At 36.2% G+C, this 23,692-nt stretch overlaps 1 protein-coding gene across 4 annotated transcripts in view; it reads left to right on the top strand.

Moving 5' to 3' along the window:
* Positions 1-23,018, top strand: part of LOC132096139 (kin of IRRE-like protein 1) — a 42,477-nt gene extending 19,459 nt beyond the window's left edge. The window contains exons 2-15 of one of the 4 annotated variants that reach the window (XM_059501342.1): positions 9,194-9,346; positions 10,568-10,717; positions 11,620-11,777; positions 11,869-12,019; positions 12,105-12,210; positions 12,511-12,659; positions 13,069-13,196; positions 13,346-13,472; positions 13,565-13,665; positions 15,457-15,673; positions 16,345-16,452; positions 18,646-18,770; positions 20,081-20,161; positions 21,101-23,018. In XM_059501342.1, coding sequence (XP_059357325.1) covers positions 9,194-9,346; positions 10,568-10,717; positions 11,620-11,777; positions 11,869-12,019; positions 12,105-12,210; positions 12,511-12,659; positions 13,069-13,196; positions 13,346-13,472; positions 13,565-13,665; positions 15,457-15,673; positions 16,345-16,452; positions 18,646-18,770; positions 20,081-20,161; positions 21,101-21,646 — 2,300 coding nt within the window. In that variant the 3' untranslated portion in view covers positions 21,647-23,018. Of the gene's footprint in view, positions 1-9,193; positions 9,347-10,567; positions 10,718-11,619; positions 11,778-11,868; positions 12,020-12,104; positions 12,211-12,510; positions 12,660-13,068; positions 13,197-13,345; positions 13,473-13,564; positions 13,666-15,456; positions 15,674-16,344; positions 16,453-18,645; positions 18,771-20,044; positions 20,162-21,100 lie in introns of all 4 variants that reach the window. The other 3 variants (XM_059501341.1, XM_059501343.1, XM_059501340.1) reach the window with 3 other exon arrangements.
* The last annotated feature ends 674 nt before the right edge of the window (positions 23,019-23,692 follow it).

Genomic DNA, 23,692 nt, shown 5'->3' on the forward strand with positions numbered 1-23,692 from the left:
TCAGTGGTAATTCAAGTAAATATTTTAGGTCAAAAGGGTTCAGAGTTCAAAGTTTGGAAATCCATGCTTTATGAAATTATTATCTTGCTTGGGTTCCTCCTTATTTATAATTCTGTGCAAGTTTTATGACTCGTTTTATTGTCCACCAGGCAAAAACCATAAGTCTTTGAGTATAGTAGCACGTATATCCTTAACAAGCCAGATTATTTAAGGTATCATTATCATTAATTTCCATAGAACAAATGGTGTTGCAATTATGTCTGAAATAACTTTTTTTATTAATTTAATTAATTTATTTGTTTGTTGGTACTTATTAATACCTATATAATATTAATATTTAGTACATATTCATTAATTAATATATTAATGCCTTATTCTGCATGACCATATTTTAGATCCCTTCATCCTACCCATACCATAACATAACAACTTAAAAGCAAATAATAAGCAGCAAATTAGGAGTTTATTGAGGCAAAATTTTTAGTTAATTTTGAGAATTGGTCACTGATTTTGAAAAATTATATACATTTCATTTGTTTGTTTTTCAGAAAATGATGATAATTTTGCTAGATAAGGGTCCTTTGAAGCTGCTTTGAAATGTCAATTTTGACCTTCAATCATATTGTCATATTGAAATCCATTAAATGAAGAAAATTCCTGGAATTTTTCCCCAAGAACCATCATTTCTTTTCGACTTAAGAAAGAAAGAAATTAAGATTTTGGATGACATGGGAGTGAGAAATTTACTGATCAGTGAACTAATTCTTTAAATTTCATGTTTAATTCAATGTGTTACTTGCTGTTTCTTTGTAAATGTTCGAGAAATTTACTAGCATTTTTCTGAGTGAAAATGGTTTCTACACCCTTTTCAGAGCAGTATGAAAGATTTAAAATCTATTTTTAGCCTCAGTTTCTGATGACATCCTAAGGGTTATATTTCACTCTTGTTATTATTCACCATCATACCTTAAGGTGACACGGCAACGATTCTCTTTCATCTTGAAAAAAAATCTGAGAATGTGAGATTTTTATGTGAGTAAAAACTGTGTGAGAGAAGCAGAGCCTAAATGAGAAATGACATGACAGAAGAGAGCATAAAGTATTCACTTTCTGTGTGTTTGTTGCACAAAGGTGATTGCTGAAAGCCATCGTTTTCTCAAATTTTTAATTAAGAGACAAAAACTGAAAAAAGAGGGGAAGAGACATGAGGTGAGATACAAATCTTTTGGAACTGAGGAAGAGAAGGAAAGAAGAGAGACAGAGAGAGAGGAGGTAAAGGAAATGCCTCACATTCTTTCAATGCCGAGAAGAGAAAGTGTGTGTGTGTGTGTGTGTGTGTGTGTGTGTGTGTGTGTGTGTGTGTGTGTGTGTGTGTGTGTGTGTGTGTGTGAGATGATTAGATGGAAAAAGGAAATGGACAGTTGGGGTGAGCGGGAGAAATAGAGGAGAGGTAAATAAAGGAAGAAAGTTCACATACCAGAAGGAAAGATGAAAGCTGAAAATAAAAGCAGAGGAGCCACGCAGGAAAGAAAAAGAAAGGAAAGAAAATATGATAGACAGGCTGTCCTCATGTGTCCTGCACCCCATGGAGATGAACTTTGACCTTTCTAACAGCCTGTTGACACAAAGAGATCAGTGTATCGAGGCCTCAAGAAACTAAACAAAAGCAGATTATGACTGCTAATGCTCATCACTCATTACACTCCTCACGCTCGCTCCTCTGCATTGCAACAGCTCAAAGTGGAGAAACAGCAGAATTTCATCATAATTTTGGCTGCTTCATTAGTGATATGAACACACACACACACACACACACACACACACACACACACACACACATAGTTGAGAGGAGATGTAGATGTTTCAGTGGCTTTTCTCTGGGGTTAAATCTCTCTCTCATCCGCTCCTCCGAGCGTCTGTTTACTTGGGATTCTTGGGACGGGAGGGATGTGCGAAATGAAATATTAATGAAATGAAGGGCGTTTGGCAAATCTTTTACACCGTCCTGTTTCTGGGCCACTGCTAATGTCGAGGGTCACAGGGTCCCCCTGAGGCCCCATAGCACACTGAGTGACATTTGAGTGGTTTTGCAGAATGTCCTGAAGCATGTTACCCTTGTACACAACATGCTGTTGTTTACAGAAGCACATGTGGTGTGTGTGTGTGTGTGTGTGTGTGTGTGTGTGTGTGTGTACACTTTTTGAGCACTGGGTATTGTTGTTGTTGTTTTTTTGGTGAATACATATGTATGATTTACATACACTTGAATGTGTCTGAGATTTCAAAACACTTTAGAATAAGGTTCCATTAGTTAATGTTAGTTAATGTATTAATTGACATGAACAAACAATGAACAATACATTTATTACTACATTTATTAATCTATTAAATGTTAAAAATTAAGGTTAAAGTTAATTAAAATAACACTTATTCCTTGTTAGTTCATGCTTATTCACAGTGCATTAACTAATGTTAAAAAGCAAAACTTTTGATTTGAATAATGCATTTGTAGATGTTTAAAATTAACATTAAGTAAGGAATAATTGATGACGGGTCGTTGAGTTATTAGAAAAATAATGCACATCCGAGGTCGTTAGGCCTTTACACCTCGGTGTGCATTTTTTTTCCTAATAATTCAATGGCCCGTAGTCAATTATTCCACTTATACTACGGTTACCACACCTCAAGACATCGATCAGATGATATGATTCGTCCGGTTTTTGTACTTAAAGGGCTATTGTGAGTAGGATTATTTCTTCCGCATCTCATCCAACGCCTCTTTTGCTAGTTCCAAAACATAATTTTAAAGCTGGTAATGGAGGCTTGAGCCGTTGATAGCATTCTAATGTAGTTATTAATGAAGTTATTAGAAAGAGAGGTGACGGAGACACAGAGAGAGAGAGCGAGAAAGAAAGAGAGAGAGAGAGAGAGCTTGTGTGAATTAGGCTAACGTACCTCTGTGCGTCCCTCAAATTCTTCTGTTGCAGCATCTATACACATCACTGTTATTACCTCGCTAGTGAGAAATGTCATGTGTAGCCTTTAAGTTGCTACACTATATAGGCTAACTGATAAAATCATCATGTCAGCACTGACAACACCAAACTGCGTGATAGTTATTACAGTTTTTAATATGCAAAATGATATGGAACTGTGATATAATGCGGTCAAGAGAGCTGCCTGGTAAAACGTTCCCTGTGTGGTCCCAGAAAATAATTGCACACCTCAGAATGTCCATCAGCCAATCAGATTCAAGCATTCAACGGACCCGTAGTATAACTAAGATTAATAAATGCTGTAAAATGATTCTTGCTTAGTTCATATTAACTAAAGTAGTTAACATTAACTAATGGAACCTTAAAGTGTTACAAATTTTACTTTTTCATTGTTAAAAGTTACATTTTTATATAATATTATTATGTGTTAAATTGTATTGTGCCAGCTCAGACTAAATTAATATATGTTGGATATAACCAAGCTCAGATGAAATCATGTTTATTAATTAAATACATTGTTTAATTTAGAAACCTATACATTTAGAGTTTTTTTTTCAGTTTTATTAAGAATTGCTATATCCTGATTATATAATATTATTTAGTTTACAATTTAAAAAACTACATTACTAGTTACTTTGTTAGTTTCGTCAGTCCACTGACAAAGAAAAGGAGCAGTGAGTATAGATTAGATACTGAATGATTCAGTGTTTTTGAAATAATGCCAGATGTGCAGACAAACTGAAAAAATATGCAAAGTTGCAAGGTACTTTCTTTTTTTTTTTTTATTGAACTGCCTACTTTTAACTTGAGTGCCACATTTTTCAGAACACATTGTCATTTTCAAGATGACATAAAAGACGTGAGGGTCACTGTCCATTTGGCAAATTTTACATGGAAAATGCAGTAGAATGCAAAAACTTGTTCTCTGGGAGGGGCCCCTAAATGATTGAATGAATCATTTGAGCAAATGATTCAAATGACTCAACAGTCACTTGTCGCCACCTACTGGCAAAGTGGACCTGCATAAATAGACACACACAAAAAATTGAGAAATCCCCAAAGTATAATTGAAGCCAAATATTAAATAATAACACAAGGGTTGATCAGGATGTGTTAGAACTTTCTGAATTACATTAAAATCCTTCCATTTCAAAGAGACCAAGAACAAAGAAAGATGGATATGGTGGAAAAATAGAGATGGTGGGAAGGCAGAAAAATGCAAAGGTGTAGAAATGTGTAGCCTGTGTTGTAGAGGGGATACAATTGTCCACCATCAATTCAGAGACATGTAGGTATGAATAGAGTGAATGAAGGAGGAGTAAGGTGAAAGAAGAGGATATTTAAAGAGTGGGATGAAATCAGAGCGGGAAGAAGGATTGAAAGTATTGTAAAATGCAAAAATTGAAATTGTATCCATGCGATTTTCTCTTCTGTTTAACTTACATTTCCCTCAGGAATGAGTGGGATATAGAGAAGTGGGAGAGCTTTATTCACACATTTTTCCCCCTAAAGAGATCAATAAACATGACATAGAAAAAGAAACAGAACTACACATACAGGTACCCACATACTGTAAAACAAGTAGATACCATGAGAAAATGTCAAACAACAGGACACACACACACGTTTGTTTTTGTGAAAAGTGGGGAGATCCCATAGGTGTAATGGTTTTTATACTGTAGAAACTGTATATTCTATCGCCCTTTACCAACCCTAACCCTAACCCTCACAGGAAACTTTGTGCATTTTTACTTTCTCAAAAAAACTCATTCTATATGATTTATAAGCGTTTTGAAAAATGGTGATATGGGTTATGTCCTCATAAGTCACCCCTCTACTTGTAATACCTGTGTCATACCCATGTCATTATACAGAGTTGTGTCCTGATATGTCACAAAAACATGCGCGCACACACACACACACACACACTTACTGATGTTAATGAGATCTGATGTGTGCAGAGAGGTTAGCATATTTACTACTTTAAAAAAGCAGTTAGTGCTACAGAGAAATGAAATGAAAGAGTGAATTAAATATGGCTGGAAACTGATGGAAGGGAAATTTGAGTATTTGTGAAAATGGGTTGAAAAAATCAAAGACAAATTGAGTGTCTAGAACTAGAAGCAGCATTGGTAAATAAAATTAGTTTTTTAATTGAATATTTAATTTTCATATATTGATTATTTTATGATTTCCACCAAGGGAGACAGTAATACCACAGGAAAATATGTGCAAATCCAGACTTTTCTAAAATGACATCATAATAGTTTCAATATCACTAGACATTGTGGAAATATTATTATTATTAATAATAATAATAATAATAATAATACAATTTTGCATGTATTCAAAATATAACCACTTTATTTGTGTTTTAAATGTTATATTATATTTATATTATATTGTTGCAGTACAGTATTATTTATCAAAGTCACACCCCCCTAAAACGGCTCATTTACCACGCCTACACATATCTACGTCACTGTGTGGAAATATTTGCGTAATGCCCAAATGTACACACAAAGGCGGAATGGTTTCAGTAACCGCAGTTAGTGTTGAAGCAGTCCTGTCAGGGAGATGCTGTGAGTATCTAGGCGAAAACATTTTATTTGGCCTTTCAAAAGTAGATGTCTTTAGGAATCTTTAAGATTACTTACAACAGAACAGCAACGCATTTTATGGACGACCGTTTCATGAACGTTTCGTGAAAGGAGGTCATTCTGACTTTGCTTCGACGATCTGGTGCTTCTGAATCAGCTATATGTTTTATTATCAGTTTAAGTAGTTGCTACTGACTTTTCAAATGAGGAGTTTTGCTCATTGTGTGTGTGTGTGTGTGTGTGTGTGTGTGTGTGTGTGTGTGTGTGTGTGTGCGCGCGCACGTAAGCGTGTGTGTGTGAGAGAGAGAGAGACAGGGTCACATCACAGTGGACTCAGCTGTCTTAACCGTCTGTGGCTTGTATATACTGCAAACACATACAAGCTTCATCACTGTGTCTGTCACACCACTCTTCCCATTTTGGGCATGAACTGAAGGTAAAACTAAAGACATTATTACTGTATTTATATTTATTTTAAAAGATGAAAATCACGATTATGGAAAGGGGTGTTACATTTCCGATGAGTGCTTGTGGTGTTTGGCCAATCACAATGCACTGGGTCATTTAGCCAATCAGAGCAGACTGCGCTTGTCGGAAGGAGGGACTTTTTAGAAAGGCATGTTTGAAAGAGGCGGGGCATAGAGGACCTACAATAATGTACAGTATTTGAAAAATAATGTGTTTTTTGAACATTAAAGCATGTCAACTTATTCTGTTACACATTCTGTTCTGGATCACTCATTGGCTACAGCTGCCATTTCAACACCCTAGTTTTTTTCACGTCTTTTGATTTATTATAAAATAAATATAACAAAGGCAGTACTTTATCTCACTAAAGTATAGCAAGTGCAGGAAGTCACTTGTCATTTAAAGAAATAATTAATGTCAGACAACAGCCTATAATGCAGAATTATTTAAATACCTACAGTACATAGTTAAATACAAATTAATAAGTTATAACAAATAAATAATGCATTGAATATTTTTAAATGTTCCATGTTTATCCAACACAGACTTGCTGCTGTAGTTTTTGTAGTCTGAATTGCTTAATGCACTGCTCTATTTTGACATCGGATGACTCATCAGATGACTCCCTCCATTGCCACTGTCAACCGTAGCAATGACTAGCAGCACAATTTAACGGATTTTCTCGCGTACATTTAAAATTTGTGTTTGTCATTCCTGAAATGGTATACGTGGATGTTTGGTCATCTTAGACAAACAAAACTTCTTCTTTCGTGAAGAAGTATCTTTGTTTCCAGGCGGACCATTAAAGAACGCGACACAAATGTCTCGCGGAAATCATGTATAATTCAACCAATCCGATGACGACTTTGAAACTCCTGAAGTGTTTCCACTTTTCTGTCCCATATGCATCAGACATCTAGCCAACAGCCCGTGGGCATGACGTCTGAGGCTGAGACTAGTTGTTTATCCTTAGAACACAAATTACATAATTTTTTTCAAAAACAACTTTTGAGGGTGAGTTATGACAGAATTTTCATTTGTGAGACCTATCCCTTTAATCTAGTGATGTAAATATTTTGGTACCTGATGTAGACTAGACATGAATTGTAGAACTCACAAATACTTATGGACATCACACAACACACACCCACACAAAATAGAGCTTTATTTGTCCGTGTGCAAAATTAGAGCAAGACTTGCCCTGAGGAAAGATGTGGACAGATGAATGTTCCATCTGAGACCATTTGACTAAGTCATGTATTCTTGCTTACCTCTCTTGGCACATAATTAAAAGCTTGTTTCTGTGTCTCTGTGTGCTATAGGGTACATTATTGTCATTCTCTGTTTATCTCTTTCTCTCCATGACGTTTTGCATTTGGCTATGCTTTTCTAAATGCTTAACATTTGGCAGCACCACTTCAGGGATGTTTTCCTTATATTGTAGCATCTGGAAATACTTCAGAGTTTTCAAAAATACACACACACACATGTTGAATCAGTCTATGAATCAGACATCAGATGTTGTGTCTTTGTTCTAAGGGCACTTTTACATGACTAATGACTAGTTAACCGAGTGAAGCTGGCTTTGAGTATTCTGATGCACTGGCCAGTGTCATTAAGCGCTGTCATAAGCAGCTGTGCCGCAAAGACATGACGTCATGTCTACTGCAGTCCAATCATGATGCATGGACAGCTGCAAAAAGAGAACGCTGGTTTTATGACAGAAACTGGATGTCCAGAGTCCTTGACTTTCTGTATGACTTCCATGGAGCAGCAAAGTCAGCGTGACTGCTTCAGCCCTCTTTCATTTGCACTATATGGAGAAGAGTGTCCAGTACATTCTTAATTATCGGTTTGCTGGAGTAAATGGTGACAGAATTTTCATTTTGGTGTGACCTTTTCCTTTAAGTGTGATGAAGAGTTTTGTTTTATGGCTGTAAATGTAATCCTCTGGAGGTGCACCTTTTTTTTTTTCTCCCTCCCTTTATTAAAGTTTTGCCTTAATTAGCAAATTGGACTGTTACCAATAATCCTGGAGGAGTGGCATGAGCCGGAGGAGAACGAGAGGCAGGAAGAGAGAGAGTGACAGGATTTTTCAGAAATATCTCTGCGATGATGTAAGGGTTGAAAATTTGGGATGTGGCTGTAAGAATCTGGGTAGCATATGTTTGTCAAAAGATTTGGTAACACTGGGCCAATTCTCACTATTAGCTAGTTGCTTATTAGCATGCTAATTAATGACATATTGGCTGTTTATTATTAATTATAAAGCACATATTCTGTATGAATATTCTACATCCCTAATCTAACTCAATACCTAAACTTAACAACTACCTAAGTTACTAATTATTAAGAAGCAGCAAATGAATAGTTTATTGAGGCAAAATTTATAGTGGTTTGTTAATAGGGTGAATTGGACCTTAAAATTAAGTGTTTAATTATTATTATTATTAATCTTCATTTTTTTTATCAATATTAAAATAAAATATTGATTAACACAAAACATCTGGGTTGAAAATTAAATAGGGATTGGGTCAAAAATGTCCTAGTATTTTAAATGCATGGTGAAATGCCCTTGTGATGAACTCCTTGGTTAAAAGACAGTCAATTTATGCAACAAAAGATTTTAAATAAATGTTGTTCTTTTGAACATTGTATTCAACAGAGTATCCTGATTATCACGATTTCCACACAAATATTTAGTAACACTGTTTTCAGAACTGACATTAAGAAAATGTTTTTTTTTTGTTTTGTTTTTTAACCAAATCAACATATTAGTGATTTCTGAAGGATCATGGGACTCCAAAGACTAGAGTAATGATGCTGAAAATTCAGGAATAAATGACATTTTTAAATATATTGAAATAGAAAATAGTAATTTTAAATTCTAAAATATATTTCACAGTATTACTGTGTATTTTTACAAATGTTCATGTCTTCAAATGCAGTATTTAGATATTTTTTAAATATTTAAATCTAGTTTGTTTCTTTCTAGGTTTGAGTTAGAAGTATTTAACAAAAATGAATGGCAAACCAAAGAAAATCTTCATAAAAGTCTGAAAAAATCTACAGTGTCCCATGTACAGTGTACAGTTATATATAAGCTCATTTTTGTCTCTCTCTCTCTAGTGTTCAGTGGCCCGCGGTTTTCTCAGGAGCCGGCGGATCAGTCTGTGGTGGTCGGGGAGAGAGTAGTTTTGTCCTGCGTGGTGTTTAACTACACCGGCATTGTACAGTGGACCAAAGACGGGCTGGCTCTTGGCATCGGAGAAGATCTGAGGGGTGAGCGCACACAGATACATCAGATCACTCTAACCGAGAGCATCATGCTCCTTTTTTAGAAGGGAAATTAGTGACAGTATGAGCTCAATAAGAGCTATAGGTGAGAAAAGACAAGACCAAAATAAAATAACTACCTTTGATTGCAGGACAGGAAAGTTTAGCAGTACAAATTTGGTTAAGCATTAAAGGGGACATTGTTTTAAATGAATAAACCAAGAAAAATTGCAGCTGCGTCAGTTAGTGATCGCCATGCATTTTAGTTGTATCTAATCATTCTAGTTTGGAGTGACACAAGGATGGGTGCGATGACTGGATTTCAGTATAAAACAAATTTCTGTCCAGATTTAGATATATGAATACATGATTTCTGCTAAAGTGTTTTTTGTGTCAAATTGTGCAACCTAATTTTCAACGATACAAATTCTTTTGGAATTTGGCTCAGAAATCTGTCAAGCCTCATTCCTCTATGTATGTCTATACGACATATAATATGTTGCAATGCAACATTCAGACAACATAAGATTTCTCCCTCTCCTCCATTTAAAATTATGCAACAGACATATTTTTTTCCTTTCATTGTCCAGACATTGCCGTTTTCTTTCTTTGTCCTCTGTCTCGCTCTCTCTCTTTCCCCCTTTTTTTTTTTGGACGTGTTGCTCTTGTCCGCTCTAATCACATACACATATAGATGTGCAAACACTCGCACAGGTTAAGCATCTGCTTGCTGATTGGTTGAGCTAAAGGATGATGTAATCATTGACAATACTTTTGTCCTCCTAGTATCCAGATCGATGATGTCATAATGTGTGTGCTAGAGAGAGTGTGCAGTCTGAATGCCAATGTGTTGGAGTGCTGCCCTCTGGTGTCAAACACATGTCCTGCAATCCACCACATAATCACAATGACTGGCTAAACTGGCTGTATAAATATGAAGGCAAAATAAATATGAATTCTGATTGCACATACAAGGTTTGCTGGGGCTTTTTCAGCACAATATTACCCCATCTGAAATGATAAGTGTATTAAAACATTTTACTGTGATTAAGTGTGATGATGATGATGATGATGTGTGTGTGTGTGTGTGTGTGTGTGTGTGTGTGTGTGTGTGTGTGTGTGTGTTGTGTGTGTGTGTGTGTGTGTGTGTGTGTGTGTGTGTGTGTGTGTGTGTGTGTGTGTGTGTGTGTGTGTGTGTGTGTGTGTGTGTGTGTATGTGTGTTTCAGCATGGCCACGGTACCGTGTTTTGCGTATTTTGGATGTTGGGCAGTATAACCTAGAGATCACATCAGCAGACCTGACCGATGACTCCCTGTACGAGTGTCAGGCCACTGAAGCTGCTCTGAGGTCCAGAAGAGCTAAACTCACTGTTCTGAGTGAGTACACACTGAAGATGAGCAGAATAGCATACTGCCATTATAGTGTTTTTACAGTATGTATAATGTAAGAAGTATGCACTTATATTGCATTCAATTATTGTGCTTTTCAGTAAACAACAGCACACTGTGTGGAACACTGTTACCTACAATGCAATACACTGAACTTAAAAAGTTTCCATTTCCAGTGTGATAAATGCACATAAAGCAATATGAACCAAAATTGAATGCAAAAGTTAGTTAATTATATATCTGGGATTGTTGCAGTGAAAAGGTTGTAATATACTTCTTTTTTAAATATTCACTGGCACATAATCTTAATAAATTTTATGTATGCAGTATACAGTATGCACGGTGCAGTCCAAACATAGCCACCAACACACAATAAGTAGGCTATATTTCTAAAGAATACATTTTGCTTTCTTTATTTAAAAGAAAGGGTTTGGAAAGATTTTTTAAAAATGTTTTTAAAATTATACTTATCAAGGCTGCACTTTTTAGTTCAAAACTACAGTAATTGTGAAATTTGATAACAAATTAAAATAACAATTCAATTTTTTTGTATTTTGAAATTGTATTTATCTCTTATAGCAAAAGCTGAATTTTCAGCCTCATTACTCCAGTCTTTACAGTCACCTGATTCTTCAGAAATCATTCTAATATGCTGATTTTATGCTCAAGAAACATTATTATTATATGTCTGCCATCTCTTTCAATCAGTTTGATGCATACAAATATTTTCTTTTAAAATCTTACTGACCCAAAAAACCTTTGAACAATAGTGCATAGTACACAATATTTAAAAGAAAACAAAATACCGTATTTGTGTCAGTAGTTCTAGATGTTATCTGTGTGCACAGTGTGTAAGGCACTTTCAGCGTATTATCTGTCTATCTGTGTAGTTCCTCCTGAAGGTCCTGTTATCGAGGGCTCTCCAGAGATCCTGCTGACAGCAGGAACCTCATATAACCTCACCTGTGTGTCTCGAGGAGCAAAGCCACTGTCAACAATAGAATGGTACAAAGATGGGATCATAGTGGAGGGAGCCCATACCAGCACTGTGAGTGAGCACACAAGCAAATCATGATAACATGAAAATCACATGTATGAGAACAGGTGGTATACATTATTTCTATCTATCTATCTGTCAGGAGGTGTTAGCAGACAGGAAGAGGGTGACCACAAAAAGTTTTCTGGAGATCCAGCCAGTGGACACAGACACAGGACGAAATTTCACCTGTGTAGCTTCAAACCTGGCCGCCCCACTGGGAAAGAGGGCCAACGTTACTCTCAATGTCCACCGTAAGTGTTTGTACACCTACTTTGCTGTGCTAGCATACTGTATATCCAAAAGAAGTGCCCTGATGAGCTCTCAATCTCTCTCCAGATCCTCCTACAGTCATCCTGTCTATAGAGCCTCGCTCGGTTCTAGAAGGAGAGCGAGTTAAATTTACCTGCCAGGCCACTGCCAACCCTCCCATTATGGGCTACAGGTTAGTGTGTAGTGTGGCTGTACATGCTAACACTCATTTTACATACAGCATACAGAGAAAATTCAAACCTGGCTGCCCCGCAGATTTGTATATATTTATTTGTTTTTAAATATGTATAGTATAGCTTTTATTAATTTGTATTCAAGTTTTGGTTTTAATTATTTTAGTACCTCAAGGAAAGGAGAAATGTTGTCTTGGCTAATAGCTGAAATACAATAAGTTCAAGTTTTTATATTTTATTTAATTAATTTTTTTATTTTTTCTGCATTAGTAAACTATAATAAACCGAATGTGTTGTAGGTGGGCTAAGGGGGGTGTGATTCTGGACGGAGCGAGAGAAAGTGTGTTTGAGACGACAGCAGATCACTCGTTCTTCACTGAGCCTGTGTCCTGTCTGGTCTTTAATGCGGTGGGCAGCACTAACGTCAGTATTTTGGTGGATGTTCACTGTGAGTATCTCAGTCCATCCGTCTATGATCTACCACACAGGTCTACTCATACTGTAGGTTTATGTTATACTGTATGAGTTTGCCATTGCTAAGCAGTTCAGCTAGTGCAAATTATGTGTTTATTTCATTATCACATTTCAAAACCTAAAGCCAGTTCTGTTCTGATTTGGAATATCCATATCTACAAAACACAGCCACAGACTAGGAAATGTTTTTATTAAAATGCAGTTTAATTTTCTTTTTTCTGATGCCAGTTTGCATAATTTCATTTAGGGAAATCTGACTAATTTTTTGTGTTTTTGTTTTTCAGTTTAAATTTGATTTTAATTACTTTAAGTGGTTTTTAAATCTTCATCTTAATTGTTTTAGTAAATTGTTATAACCTTCTTTTTCTCTCTCTCTCATGTAGTTGGTCCAATTTTGGTGGTGGAGCCGAGGCCTGTAACAGTAGATGTTGACTCTGATGTCACACTCAACTGTAAATGGTCAGGAAATCCTCCGCTCACCCTCACATGGACCAAGAAGGGCTCCAGTATGGTCAGTGCACACTAGATAATGTTTCCTACACCTTACAAAGTGCACTTACCTCTAACACACACAAAAAATGTACACATTCAACAAAAACACTCTATTGACTATTTTTAATGCTGTCCATCTTTCTTTCTTCAACTCTTTTTGTTGATCAGGTCCTCAGTAATAGTAATCAGTTATTCCTGAAGTCTGTGAGTCAGGCAGATGCAGGACAGTACGTGTGTAAGGCCATCGTTCCCAGAATTGGTGTTGGAGAAACAGAAGTCACTCTTACAGTCAATGGTCAGTAACACATACAGTATATAACTACACAAAAATCTGTCTAGATTTGAAAAGTGTGATATGACTCTCTCATGATGTGATTGGGTGTCCAGGTCCTCCAATCATCTCGAGCGAGCCGGTCCAGTATGCCGTGAGAGGAGAGAAGGGGGAGATCAAGTGCTACATAGCCAGCACCCCTCCGCCGGACAAAATCGTGAGTTGAATTCCCACTCTGTACAGTACATAAATAATAATACAGCTTCTATAACAGGCTATTCTGGACATGTGGCATGCTGTGATTTACAGCAAACATGCATTTCATGCATTGTGCAGATACTAAATAAATGTGGAATAGTTAATCAAGATTTCTAAGTAAAGAAATGTCATTTTTTTAGAGCTTTAATGTTTGTGCTTTTGAGGTGGGGATGATCTTCCTTTTTTACAAGTAGGATGTTCTGGTGATGCCTTGACAATATAACTAATAGTGCTGAAATGACATAAAGCAGCTTTATTCAGCTTTACGTATTCTGTTAATGTCTCTTACTGTACTTGTTTTCCGTCCTTCCTTTATCATATTTACACTATGCTTGATTGAACACTGAGAGAGAGAGAGAGAGAGAGAGAGAGAGAGAGAGAGAGAGAGAGAGACAAAAGAAGCATGAAAAATAGAGGTCAAGAAAATATCAAATGAGACATGAAAGATGAGGAGGACTGGCGGGGAGGGGGAGAAAAAGAGTGATGGCGCAGAACAAAGTCCTGTACCTTTCAGTGTCGATTATCACCAGCAGACGACACGACATGACAGACAAATGAGTGAGCTTTTAACAATCTCAGCACTTTACTCAACGCTCTGCCTCTTTTCCTCCTTCCTTCCTTCACTCTCTCTCTCCTTCTTCCTTCCACTTGTCCTCTAGTCAACGTCCTCCTCTTTATAGTTCTCCTTCAACCACCTTTCTAGTCACTCTTTTTCCTTTCTCACATTTAAACAATTTGTAATATTAACAAAGAAAAAAGGAATGGTTATAATAAAACAAAATAAAACAACAGCTCTTTAAAATAAAACAGAATAAAATTATTAATATAAAACAAATAGTATTTAACTTATATAATATTAGTAATATTAACAATATATTTTGTTAATTAAAATTTTGTAATGATAAAAGAATGGCAAAAACGTAAAGTGAAAATAGAAGGAACAACTATAGTATTAAGAATGGGAATGGTTTCAAATAAATTAATTATAAAAGAAAACTTAAAAAATATATAATATATCAAATTAATTTTTATATATATATATATATAAACAACAGTCCAATAAAATAACAGAAAAAGTTAAGTAAAAATAGCAATATTAAAATTTTTAATATTAACAAGTACCATACTAGTTTCTAAATTATCAATAAATATAACAGTTCAAAAAGTAAACCAAGAATAGTGAAAATATAGGGGAAAAGTAGTAGTTAAAAATTTAACTGAAAAATTAAAAATAAATAAAAAAGTTTTAACGAAATAGAATGAGCTATTGGAGTAATATCTAAGCAAGTTATTAAATGGTATAAAAATTAGATTTGCCCATAATAGTACTATTATGCATGAGTTTAGTAATAGAGACTCACACTCCTCTGTTGCTCTCTTTCTCTGTCTGATGGATCTCTGGATAATGAGACATGACACAACAGGACTGGCCTTAATGTGAAGACAGTACTTATGAGATAATGAATAATGGAATAATTGAGAAAGAAAGTGGAGGAGAGGAAAGAAGAGTGGGCCATATGCTTTTTGTTCCTCATCCTCTCGTCCTTCCCGCTCTCACTGTCACTCTGTTGTCAGTTTGAGTGGGACATTAGCGCTGTGAATATTTGATGGAGTTTTATTCATTTTGTATGAACTATCTGCTCTCCCACAGTTCAGAGCAAAATCCTGAAAGGGCTGCAACGCCTGTGAACCCCAGCCTGTGTGTGTATTTACTAATGTGGATGTGAATGCATACATGTTTTTTCTGCAGGTTTGGGCCTGGAAGGAGAACGTGTGGGAAAAAGAGAGAGGAACACTGTTGGAGAGGTACACAGTGGAGCAGAGCCGTCCTGCGTCACAAGGGGGCGCTGTTCTGTCCACCCTCACCATCAATAATGTCATGGAGTCTGACTTCCAGTCCACCTACAACTGCACGGCATGGAACGCCTTTGGACCAGGAACCATGATCATCACGCTGGAGGAGACAGGTCAGGACAAAACACTCTGGTAGAATAGTCTTAGTGTCTCCCACTGCCTCTTTCTTAAGTATAGTGTCTGTAGGTATAACTCCTCTCGTTCTCTCTCAGATATAGAGCAGTCATACTTTCATAGGTCTATATCAGATATGTAACACCTCTATCTCTCTCACTCTTTCTCGTTCTCAGATATAGCATCTGTAGGTATAATACCTCTTTGTCTCTCTCACAGATATAGTGTAATGTTTAGGTATAGTGTAGTGTGTACTGTAGGTGTCTTTCTCTCAGATATACAATGGCTGTAGATATAATAAATATAAGTGTCCTTTATGTCTGTAGATATTAATTACTGGCCTCTCTGTCAGATATATTACCTCTAGGTGTCATTTTTTCAGATATATAACAGCTATAGATATAAAACCTAGATCTCTCTCTCTCATATCATGTCCATCATATAATACCTCTCTCTCAAATTTTGCATCTCTAGATATTATGTCTTTCTCTCATTTAAAATGTATAAGTGTCTTTCTCTCTCAGATATAGTGTTCATTGGTCTCTCTCTCTCTCTCACATAGTGTGTGTACTAGGTAATTTCTTTGACTTAGACGTAGCATAATATAAACATCTGTATAGTGTGTGTATGTTAATTGCTGTCTCTCTCTCTCTCTCTCTCTCTCTCTCAGATATAGTGCCTGTAGGTGTGATAGCAGGTGGATCTGTTGGATCTTCTATTTTGCTTCTGCTCCTCCTGTTTGCTCTGATATTCTATCTGTATCGACAGCGCAAAGGCAGTGAGTAGACTGTATATGAGTGTGGCTCTGTGTGTGTGCATCTGTTTCATGTTCATTTGCTTGTGATGCATTTGTCCAAATTATCACTGGAATTCAGACTCTAAGAATATAAATATACATGTGTATTACAGTTTTTCTCGATTGGTTTGGCTCATTTCTTGAAACCGAGATGACATTCTCAAAACCATAAGGTCATTTGGCCAAACAGTCTTACAGTTCTGCTCAACATTATAGCTCACTAGCAAAATCAAATATCTTTCCCCAAACTCTTCTTCCATGCTTCAAAAGCAGATTCCTTTCCCATATAAAAGGTCAGTACAGTCAAAATAGCACAGATCCTTCTCAATTGCCTTGGCACATGTGCATTCATTTAGTGCTTTTGTCAAAATAACCTGGATGGTTTAGCACAACACCATGGATCCCCTGCAAAAGCTCATATCTCTCCCAAAACAGTTTATCCATGTGTCAAAACTAAATATCCTTCTCATATAAATAGTCAATGCCCCCAAAATGCATTATACCTTTGGCATTGTTTAAGCACTGCAAGTCAAAATGCTTAGACGTTTTGTCACTGAGGCACAGGTCTAGCAACAGAATACCACTATGAATAAAACTACTCAAGGAAACTGTAAACATTTTTATTCGTACAAAGAAATGTTAACATTAGAGAACATACTGTGAAAAGAAAACATATACAGGATTCTGTAAATGTGAACAGTTATAAACACAAACAAAAAACAAAAAAAACTCTAGCCTACCATACTGTAAATAAAGTTTCAGAACTATAGTACAGTAATATTTTCAGTGGTCGCCATTGTCACCCTCTCTTTCCTGGCCACCATCCTCATCCTCCTGGCCATCGACGCGCTGCTCTCTGTTAGGCCACAAATTCTCATCCACATCGCAACGGATATTTTCTCTTGCGATGCAGCGAGGGAAGAAACGGCGTGAATGTCTCAACCATCCCCTACATTGATCCCCTGTGATGTCCTCACATGCAGCATCCATTGCATGCAGCAGGGCCCTCTGGTCTTGAGCCTGATGCTCATACACCCTCCACCTCCAAGCTGATTGATTGTCAAGTACTGTCATAAATTTATCAAATGTTCCAAGAAATTCTTTCATGGTATTATATCTTTGACTAATTTTGACAGTTGAACAGACAATTGTGCATATGATGACTTACACAATGAAACCATGCTGATATGTTTTGGAGAGAGTAACCATTTCACTGAAAAATCAACTAATCAGTTTAGATCAGCAAGATCTATTTATTTGGAAAATGTGCTAAATGTGGGCTCATTGTGCTAACTGTAGCTACTTGTACATAATCATTTGAAAAAAAGCACAGAGTCACTTGAGACATGTACTAAAGCATTTGCAGTTTGATAAAACCAGTGAAAAATGACATTCTGTTGTGAACAATTGCAAGGTGGTTTGGAGATTTGTCCATGTTATTTTGAGAATGTCATCTCGGTTTCAAGAAATGAGCCAAACCAATCGAGAAAAACTGTAAAAGGCAATGCTCTGAAAGACAAATGGTGAAAAAAGTGTAAATGCTTGATTATGGTTGGGCACCCCCGTGTGTCTACAGGACAGAAATTTAATCATATTTTACCACAATATATGTTGCTAATTTATGTCAATAATAATTATATTTTTAGAGCTACTATAAACATCTTTGCTAATACTCTTCCCTCACCAGTTGTTTGAAATGAAAATAATGGATATTTTAATTGTAATATACAGTATTTATATGCATTTATATTTAGTTAAATAAATATGCTTCCTATAATTTATGCTAGTTTTAAACATTTTAAACAAAACCAAAAAAACTGAAATTAGAATAAACTTTGCTGAAAATTGCAAACTTTACAGAAACAGAAGAAAATTCTCAGTATGTTTTATGCTTTATTTCATTTTTTATTTAATTTTTTATATCTTTGATGTCGACTAAAGGCAATGCAAAATATCCATTTTAATGAGACACGTGCTAAAGATTTATGTGCCCTACCTTTTTATGGAATAGGCTGCTAACACACAGGTTCAGTCTTTTAACAATAAAATTAGTGAAATCATAATCTTGCTTTCAGCCCAAAGCCTATAAACTGCTGTGATTTATTTGAACCATTAAATCATTTCATCTATTAAAATGATGTGAGGCTTTGAGTCAGTGATCTATTATGCTTGCAGGTCGTCGTGGAGTCACGCTGAAGCCAGACATTAAGGTGGAAACGGTCAACAAGGAAACTCACAGTCTTGAGGAAGAGGCTGCCAGCGCCTCCACAGCTACACGAATGGTAAAGGCTATGTATTCTGTGAGTATCTATAGCATAATTAGACTGTCAGGCTGACAGATATAACATTCATAATTATATGGTCAGACATTATAGTTTGTCATAATTAAAAATAAAGAAATTAAGACATCTTTAAAAAATGTACGATACTAGGGGCATTTTGCACACAAGTCTGTCATGTTAAAATTTGGTTCGTTCACGTTTTGACCTAACTAACTACAGAGAAGTGTGACGAGAAATTCTGTTGGCACTTGGTTTCTCCATGAAGCACTGCAGTTCAAATATTTGGGGTCTGGAAGGTTTTTGAAATGTTTTTGAAAGTCTCTTATGCTCACAAAAACTTTTAATATTTGACCAAACGTACAGCAAAATAGTAATATTATATTATATGATTTTGAGATATATTTTAAAATGTAATTCTTGTAATAGATCATTATTTCTGTCTTTAGTGTCACAAGATCCCCATGAAAACATTCTGATTTGATGATTTGGTGCTACAAATTATTTTTTATTATTATCAATGTAGAAAGCAGTTGAGCTGTGCAATATTTTGTGATAACCATATATTTGAGGATTATTTGATTAATAGAAACTTCAGAAGAACCGGCTTTTTTTTTAATAGAAAGCTTTTATTCATGTGATAAATTGAATGGCTCCTTGCTGAATAAAGGTTTCTTTATTTATTTTAATTTATTAATTTTCATTTATTTTAAAAGAAAATGTCACTGATCCTGAACTTTTGAATGGTAGTGTAGTAGTATGAAATATCGAACATATTGTGATAGTTCTGATTATATTCCGTCGTGCTGCATTTTTGCTTTTAGTGTAAACAGAAAAATTACTTGTTGCTGGAAGCATCTGGTGTTTTCTGAATATGGTTTAACTGCTCTATAAAATCTCTACAATTACATTATCTAGTCCAGTTTTGGCAGCAAAAGCTGGATTGGTAAATTTTTAGTTAAACTAAAGCATTTATATGAACTTTTAGTCTGACTGAAATCAAACTATTAAAGTGCATGTAAACATACAAGTTTTAGTGCTTTTCAAAAATGGGCCATTTCTGCTTAATTTGATCCGTAACAGTGAAAGAATTAAAGAAAGATATTGTTGAATGGATAAAAGATAAATCTGAAAATAAAAAGTTTCTAATGGTGAAAGACTTTCTTTCCACCACAAACTATAGAACATCTATTCTTCACTAATTCTGATAAAGCTGATATCCTGTTTTCCTCCCTCTCTCTCCTTCTCTCTTCCTCCCTCTCTCTGTGTGTGTGTTTTGTCGTTTGATGGTTTAGTTTCTTCCCTCTGTCTCCCTCTCTCCCTCCACCCAGCCCTTCAAGGATGACATGGACCTGAAGCAGGACCTCCAGAGCGACACGGTGGAGCCCAAGGTGGAGGAGTATGAGCCCAAGGTAAGAAACAGCACTGGTGCATATAAACATCAATGCTATACTTAAAGGAGAAGTGTACAATTGTTTTGGAATTTAATTTTACTTTATACTGTTAGTTTAAGTATAATAGCAAGGTTGATTGCCTCTGAAAGTGTAAAAACATACTGTGGCACCATCAAAACATTTCACTGTTTGAGACCCCAACCAGCCTCACGCAGTAACATTGGCTCAACCAATGCTGTGAGTTTGGGGCGGGGCTATCTATTTGCCTGACCAATAGAAAACAGGAGGAGTGTTCTTGAAAGTTGTCCTTATTTTTCCAGTCCTGTTGCTGATGCTGGTGGTGCCGAAATTACACGCTTTACCTTTAATGTTTGACACAGACAGAAGAAGTATTATAGCTATGGTCCAACATTTTTATAGGATTATTTTTCTAAAATATACATTTTTGAATAGTTTTTCCCAGATGTTTTGTGTCAGTAAGGCTATACTTTCATCAAAAACTGAACAAAATGTAATACACTGTCCACAAATATATTGAGAAGCACTACAGTTTTCAACATAACCGTAATCAACATAATGATTGTTGATTATTATTGATATTAATGATTGTTTATTTTTTGATTAAATAAATTTTTTGATTAAATAAATGGTCACTAAAAGAGAAAACCTTTTCTTTATCAAAATCTTTCAAATCTTACCACAACCCCACACTTTTTAACGATAGTGTGTGCAAACACACAGATGTTTACACACTCCTTTACAGTGCCTATGAAACAGGACTAAATGTGTGGTCACAGTGAAATTGTGAATGTTCAGCAAAACATGACCAACTTGTGTGATGACTCACACAAAGCAGATTGCAAAGGCTGAGTTTAACCCATGAAATTTACCTGAGCAATGTTAATTGTGAAATACTATATATTATATCAGTGAAATATTATATTTGTATCATTTTAGGACCCCACCAACGGCTACTACAACGTTCGAGCTACAACACATGACGAGGTCCGCACCTCTACCCGCTCCCTGCTGTACCAGGAATTTCGGCCACTGAATCCCGCTTCAGTTTCGGCGACAGCCAGCAGCCCAGTGGCCAACATTCACCCAGCACCCACAGGCCGTTACGAGCCCAGGCCGGCTTCCCGAATGGCGCACAACACATACACCCATTTTAACACCATTGCCAGGGCATCGCAAATCCAAGCCCCGCCCAAACCTGTGTCTAAGACCACAGACTATTCCGGAGAACGTGGCCTGCTGGAATCAACCAATCCGCTGGCTTTTGACAGCTATGCTTATTCAACAACACCTCAATACAGGTTAGGCTTCGCCCCGCCTTTGGAGGCAGGACCAGCCTATGAAATGTATCCTACGGGACAAGGGGTGGGGACGAGTCAAGACGCTAACACAGGAAAATACCCCAGCTCCGCCCAATTTCCATATTCAACTCCACCCACAGAATACTCTCAGAGACACATGCAGAGAATGCAGACTCATGTGTGAAACAGACACACTTGCCAACAAAAAAACACTTCAGTGGATTGAAATAAATAGTACACATTCATTTTTAAACTCTTACAGTTTGAAACTTTCTCTCCAACACAACTATATGCAAACACATACACACACACACATTGCATTTTCTACCTTTAAAAAAATATGATTGAGAGAAAAAAGTGCCAAATTAATAAATTAATGCAGCAGAAGAGGAAATCACAAGAGTGATGAGTGGAGAGAAAACATGTAAACCTTCTCATCTTTCCCTCTTCTTGCCAAATTTGAAGATGATGGGTTGATGTGGTAAAAAAAATACTCTCAAATCTGTGCACCAAAATGAGAGGCTGCAAATCAGCCATTGGACGGGTTTCTCCATGTGTATCGTATTGGCTGAAAGAATGGCCAATTAAAGGCTGGAGGGCACCAGAAGACATCAACTATTGGGTGTAAAGCCCAGTGACACTGGAGTTTACACTGGACCTGTTTAGTTCTGTCCCATCAAACAACCTAATAAAATATGATGCGTTTTAAATGATGGGTATTGTGGGTGGGCTTACACTGATTGTATAATACACAATGTGATATTGCAGAACAAGTCAGCGAGTTGGAGAATACTGCAGTTGTTGACAATCGCTTGTGAAACTGACCATACGGCCCGCTCACATCACCACTGCTCACACTGCCCGAGCTCCTCGTAGAAATAGCTGACCGCTGCCAGTTTGAACTCTTCTGAACTCTTCTGATAGGATGGAGACGTGAGTATCTGGGTAAACGCCATCAGTGCTTTTAACTCTGAAAGCTGGAGTTTATGGAACATTTTAGGATTTTTTTATAAAGGGATATTACTCACAGAGTGTCAAAGTGAGCTTACGGACTCTTCTCTGAACACACGCTCTGCCTCCTTCCAAGAAAACCTCATGAGTATTTGACGCTTTGTGTTTCTATGTGTGTGAGAGTGTGTGTTTGCTGATGTGGAGGAAATAGCTGAATGTGATCAATCTCTTTCTCTGAAGTGTCCATGTATTTGTCCTTAACACTTTCAAAGTAGAGTAGAGTGCTTTTCCATATTTGTATCTGAACTGAATTGCTTTTGAAAGCGCATTTATAGTATTTTTCTAAGATGGTGGTATGGGATCAGAGATCGAATGGTTTTTGTGTAAGCAATGTAAAGGAGAAAATTGTTTAAAACATTTGTTGTTTATGATTTGTACACGTTTCTAAATTCTGTAAAGGGATGTTGAATTGGAATTGGATTACAAGAGCAAAGTTTAAAATAATACTAAAATGGAAGTGATTTATTCATTCAAGTCCTGGGTTTCAGTAAAGTATTTTTATGCAAAATAAAGAAGGGCTTTTATTATGAGCTCAAAACATTTCTGTTTTGTTTTTGTTTCTGCTCTGTTTAAATTTGGCTTGATTGATTTAGGTTTAATCTGCTGAAATTTACATTCAAAATATGCAATGATCAATACATTTTGGTTCAACAAATTAGCAGCCTTAATCAGGTTTGTCAATAAAGCAGAATTTTTGCAGTGCATTGGTTAAAATTTGCACAAAATGGGTTTTCATTAAATATCCATGTTAATTCTCTTAATAAATTACTTATTTGGCACCTTAATGTATGATGAGAGGACAATGAATATGAGTAATAAAACATATCAGAGAAGGAAAGATGAGGGAATGAATGTGCAACACTGTGTTTATATTGTGTGAATGTGAGAGCATGTCTGACTCTTGAGATCCATTTCCTCATGCTCCTGTTAAAAAAAAGACCTGTACTTCATATTGTGTTTATGGTTAACTTTATTTTATCTTTGTTTTAATCATCTGTTAAAATGTAAAATATAAAAGAAAATATGACTCCTGTGCTTTTTCCCCACAGCCACTTTTACTATGGTTCTTTTTAAATTGTATGTGGTTATTTTTCCATAGTATTAGAAAATAAAAACTTCTTTCATAGTGACTCATACAGTAACAACTCATACAGTACATAAGAAATACATCAACACTATCCACATGCAGTGGGGACCAAAAATAAAACATGGAGTATAC

Source organism: Carassius carassius, chromosome 20, assembly GCF_963082965.1.
Source record: "Carassius carassius chromosome 20, fCarCar2.1, whole genome shotgun sequence".
Lineage (NCBI taxonomy): Eukaryota > Metazoa > Chordata > Actinopteri > Cypriniformes > Cyprinidae > Carassius > Carassius carassius.